The following is a 5,152-nucleotide window of genomic DNA, read 5'->3' as shown; positions in this document are numbered from 1 at the left end:
AATTTAGCAGGGGCTTGAACCCAAGTGGGCTTTTTGAAGAATAAATGATATTGTAATGTTTGGAAAAAACATGTAAAAAGGGTTTTTAAAAAATCGACTTTTTTTGTTGAAATATGTAGAAAATTATGAAAAAATAAAGTTTCGAAAAGTGTACTGATTAGCCAGACTAGAAAGTCTGTTGATCCCTTTCGCCACGTAGAGGCTCAGTACATGAAAGGGAAACAAGGTTTATTTTCCAATGGGATCACCTTCTAAAACCCATAGGAGGCGGGTGGAGGGGCCCCCCACCTCCAAACAAAAAAAAACAAGAAGTCACCCGAAAAACCCCTCTTTTCGGAGACCATTGTCGGTTAATTTTCAAAAGCTCCTTCTCCCTGATAAGAAGCCACATTGCATACCGCCTTTCATTGTTGTCTCAATTTTTTTAATCTTTGATTAAATCTTTTGCTACTGGGGGACGTTCAGTAATGAAACACCTAGCCATGAACCCCGAAACATGGCGACCCTTAGGGCCTTTTAGTACTTTTTCACATCGGATCAATCGACAGAAAAAAGCAAAAGAAACAACAATAAGCAGCGTAATGCAAAGAGCTTCTTACCAGTGAGAAAGTGCCTGTGAAAGTTATCCAACAATAAAGATTCAAGGAGTTTTGATTTGCCAGAGAACTGATTTTTTTTCCAATACGCGGAATTTTTTCAACTTGGACAGAAAGAGGGGGCGTGACCTAATTTTGATTGATCTAATAATTTATTGCGTTACGTGAATAAAAAAAATTTTTTGAAAAGCTTGAAAAAAATAAATATAAATTGACGTGACCTTTGAAGAACAGTGAAGTAAATAGGTTGAATCGCGCCGAAGACCCAAGCGCCGGAGGTGCGGCAAACAGGCTCGTCTTACATAGAAATTGAGATATTTAAGCTCAAAAATGACAATGGGGGGCCTTCTATTAGAGGTTTTTAAAGTTTAAAAAAAGTAGTAAATTGATTTCAGATTATTCTGCATATGCTTCACAAATGGAAACTATAATGTCATCAACTTTTCGGTAATTTGTATGCAAGATGTGATAGAATCTCAATCGGTGGCTAATCAAACACGTAATTTTGTCAAACAGCTCTCAGAAAATCGTTCTCTCTGAAATTTCCAGATTGGTTAGAAAACACAGCTGACGTTTCTTTCATATTTTCCGCCGGGGCAGTTGGTGCCATAATCGGCCTAGGCCCATCTGTCCCGCTTACTACAAAATATGGTGTTAGGTGAGAAAAGTTGAAATGCCGTGTTTTTCGTTGTTAGAAACTTAAAATATCAGCCCCGATTGCCCCTAAACGGACTACAAACGGGTCAAAAACGACTCAAAAACTAAAAGACCAATAACTTTTTAAAAAATATTTATTTTTGAAAAAACAAAATGGATATTACGATAGAAAATCCTATTATCCTTGTCTGAGAAAAAAAGGTTGAGACGCAGAGAAAAAGTGTCTGTGTCTCCACCTTATGTGTGCTATTTATGCTCTCCTCTTCGATATCGCTACCGTATTCAGACTGCAAAAATACTCTCCAACCTTTTATTTCTCAGACAAGCATAATAAGGGCTTTAAAATGAGTATAAACAAGAATATAATGTTTAAATTTGATTTTAAAGGCGCATAAAGGGTCCAAAATTTGAATATCAAGGAAACTAGGTCATGATTATACTTATTTCAAAGCATACTTGCAACGGGCCGGGCCGGGCTTTTTTCAGAATTTTCAGTGGCCGGGCCGGCCCCGCCCGTCTCGGCCCGGGTTTTCAGAAAAAAATTTTCTTGTATTTTCACAAAAATTTTTGGGGTCAATAGAAAAAATGGACAATTTTTCTGTCAAGTAAAAAAGTTTTCAAAATAAGAGTGTCCATAAAAAATGATTTTTTTCACAAAAAAGTTTCAAAAAATGTCTGAAATTTCAAAAAAAAAATTTCAAATTTGGAGAACCCGGGACCGGCCAGGCCCGCGGGTCGGGCCTTGATTTTGCAAATATTTTTCAAAGCTCTCAATGCGGGAATTTCAAAAAAGTTAAATTTGATATAAGCTCAAGTGTTGTTCAAACAGACTATAAACGGACCAAAAACGTACCAAAAACGATTCTTCTTATTTCAGAAATATTCTATCATTTTATGGACTGCTAACCGCTTTCGCCACTTTGGCATTTCCTCTCGCCGTCTCCATCGGGTATTATCCAGTTATTTTTGTTCGTATGGTCCAGGTAACACAACTTTAATACACAAAAATTTAATATTTTCCTCTAGGGTTTCGGTGCATCTATCCTATTCTCCGCTATTGGCAGCATTTCCGAGGGATGGTCTCCGATTTCTGAAATCAGTACTTATGTTGCATTCTTATCAGCTGGATTTCAAGTAAAATAATCAATTTTATCTGAAATATTTTGAAAGTTTCTAGATCAGTAACATCGTGTTGATGCCGGTGTCTGGAGTTCTTTGTGAATCTCAGTTTGGTTGGAGATCTATTTTCTACTTGTTCGGGGGTATTTCGGTGGTCTCTCATCTCATTTTCTTCACATTCTTCCGAGATTCAGCAAAGGTTCACAGGTAATATAGTTTTCGGAATTTTTGAAAAAATTTTCCCAATAATTTTAGAAATGTGAGTCATAAAGAGCTTCGGAAGATTTCAACGGGACGAATGGAAACAACCGGAAGACAGCCTGTCCCATATCTTGCTGTATGCAAGGATAAAGTGGTTTTGTCTATCTGGGCAGCTGCAATCGGAGGAAACATGTCTCTTATGGCTTTAATGACCTATGGGCCGACTTACCTGAATAAAGTTCTAGGACTAGACGTCCGTGAGACTGGATTTTTGAATGCCATACCATATATTTTGGCAACGGCAGTCAAATTTGTGGCAGGACCTCTCTCCGACAATCTGACATTTATTCCCGAAACATGGCGAATGATTTTCTTCGCAGCAATTTCTCAATTGGGATTGGCTATTGGATTCTTCGTAATGGCGTTGGTATGGAACTTTTTTATTTCTTCACAATGGCTCCCAATTTTCAGACAAGTTCAAGAATTATTGCACAAATCGCCTACACAACCGCAATTGTCCTCGCAGGGATCAATATAGTCGGAGTCGTCAAATGCGCTCAAATGGTATAAAGAAATTTTCGGAAAAATTTTCCAACGATTTTTTGGAAAACTGTCTGAAAATTGTTTGAACGAGATTTTGAAAAGTTGTTCGAACGATTTCGAAAATCACACACCCCGGTTTCATATGAGGAGCCTAACTTACACAACATGATTTTTACGCCACTGTAGTTCATGGTTCAAAAAATGGTCTAACATGCACCTGATGCGTTTTCTAGATCATTTAACACGATGGCTTAACGTTTTCGAGTTTAGTTTTTAGGCCATCAACTTTTATGACCTGAAAATGACCACATATTCACCCGGTGGGTTTTCTAGGTCATTTTGCCATGGTGGCCTAACTTTCGCAAGTTGAGTTTCTAGGTCATCATGGTAAGTGGTCTAGAAAACAAACCAGGTGAATATCAAGACATTACTAGGCCGTTTAACAAGATGGCCTAGAAATACAACTCGAAAAATCGTTCGAAAAAGTTTTCGAAAACTTTTTCGGAATATTGTTCGGAAATTTTCGAAAATTCCCGTTTTCGAAAAACACATACTAGTTCTGAAAATATATTTACAGGTGGCCCGTCAACATGTTCATTTCGTAATGGCTGTAATTTCCTTGAGCGCATGGGGAGCTATTTTCGTCCTACCCATCATTATCGGATTCGTTTGTCCTAACCACACGGCTTCTGAATGGGCAGTTTTTTACATTGCTGTCGGTATATGGGTCATCGCAATGAACATCCCATTCCCGTTTTTCGCCACTATGGAAGCAGCAGAATATACGAAACCAGAATGGGAACAAAAGAAGAAGAATACAGTGGCTCCTGAAGAGAAATGTTAACTTTGTTCCGGAATTACTATGTATTTTTAGTAACAATTTGTTATTCTGTAAATGGTTTGTTACAGAAATTTGGAACGGGAACTTTATTGATATAATAATTTAATAAAGAATTTTGAATCCTAATTTTATTTTATAATTTTTTTTTCTTCCGAAAAATTTCTGTGCCAATTTTAAATCTTTGGAATCTGGGAATTTATTCCCAATTGATTGCTTCGTCAACAGAATCTAGAAGACAAAGCTCGTTTTCTAACTAACTGGAAAGCTGGTGACTTCAAATTAGGCGTTTCTGAAAAACTGATTTTTGACAAAAACAAGTTTTCATTTTCCCAAAAATGAACAAAACCGCTGAACAACTCGATAAAGAAGTATGTGCGCCGGATGGATTACACAAGGCACTCACTTCTCCAATTATGAAAATTAACTTTATTTTTATCATTTCGGTGATTCTCACTAGTTATTTATTCTCCTGCAAAGCTTTGAAAACTCTTCTGAAACACAATATTTTCTCCAATTGCACCAGAAATATCTTATTTGTGTGCTCTATCAATTCCATTGTTCATCAAACTACTATGATGGAAATTCGGGTAACTTTACTTTTTTGAATTGTAGAGGGCTCCTAACATTTAACTTTGAGTCAATTTATCTCGGTTCCTGAAAAAGATAATAAAAAGCGGTCAACTGACAAAATTGTTATCATATATAACAAAAATTTTATCAGTTAACAGATTTTTGATATCTCTTACAGTAACCGAGATAAATTAGGTCAAAGTGGGGCCGTTCTATTACAGTTGTTACGGTAACTGGTTTCAGGTTCGCCAAATATTTCGAAGTATCATTTGGGATCGAGACCCATGTCATATTCTATTCCATTCATCTGATTGTGTCATAGACTTATATTTCTACTACATCACCAACTTTTTCTCAACATATTCAGTGATTTCTCTGACTCTAGACATGTAAAACTCGGTTCATTCTATCTATTTTTAATTTCTTTTTTCAGATTTATTTCCTATAAGTTTCCAATATTCTATCTCTCAAACGAGCACACTATAGTTATCCGATGGTTCGGATTCAGTGGCCTTTGTAAACGATAAAAAGAGATTTAGTCGAGAAAATTACTAGTTTATCCTTATCCAAGGACTAAAATAGTACAAACGATATAAAACATTATGGAAAACCAGCAAAAACCCTA

At 36.5% G+C, this 5,152-nt stretch overlaps 2 protein-coding genes across 2 annotated transcripts; both read left to right on the top strand.

Annotated features, from left to right (window-relative positions):
* Positions 1-1,052: 1,052 nt before the first annotated feature.
* On the top strand, positions 1,053-3,960 carry CBG23780 (the record flags this gene model as incomplete). Its single annotated transcript, XM_045240917.1, has 9 exons — positions 1,053-1,095; positions 1,146-1,254; positions 2,131-2,236; positions 2,280-2,387; positions 2,431-2,579; positions 2,628-3,000; positions 3,045-3,137; positions 3,517-3,672; positions 3,694-3,960. 9 exons carry the CDS (start codon positions 1,053-1,055, stop codon positions 3,958-3,960), a joined length of 1,404 nt encoding a protein of 467 aa, XP_045091159.1.
* Positions 3,961-4,292: 332 nt separating this feature from the next.
* Positions 4,293-4,920, top strand: CBG26660 (the record flags this gene model as incomplete). Its single annotated transcript, XM_045240916.1, has 2 exons — positions 4,293-4,544; positions 4,771-4,920. 2 exons carry the CDS (start codon positions 4,293-4,295, stop codon positions 4,918-4,920), a joined length of 402 nt encoding a protein of 133 aa, XP_045100644.1.
* Between the last annotated feature and the right edge of the window lie 232 nt (positions 4,921-5,152).

Source organism: Caenorhabditis briggsae (assembly GCF_000004555.2).
Source record: "Caenorhabditis briggsae AF16 supercontig from assembly CB4, cb25.NA_039, whole genome shotgun sequence".
NCBI classification, from domain to species: Eukaryota; Metazoa; Nematoda; class Chromadorea; order Rhabditida; family Rhabditidae; genus Caenorhabditis; species Caenorhabditis briggsae.
The sequence above is the reverse complement of the archived record's forward strand: the minus strand, read 5'-3'. Positions and strand labels throughout refer to the sequence as shown.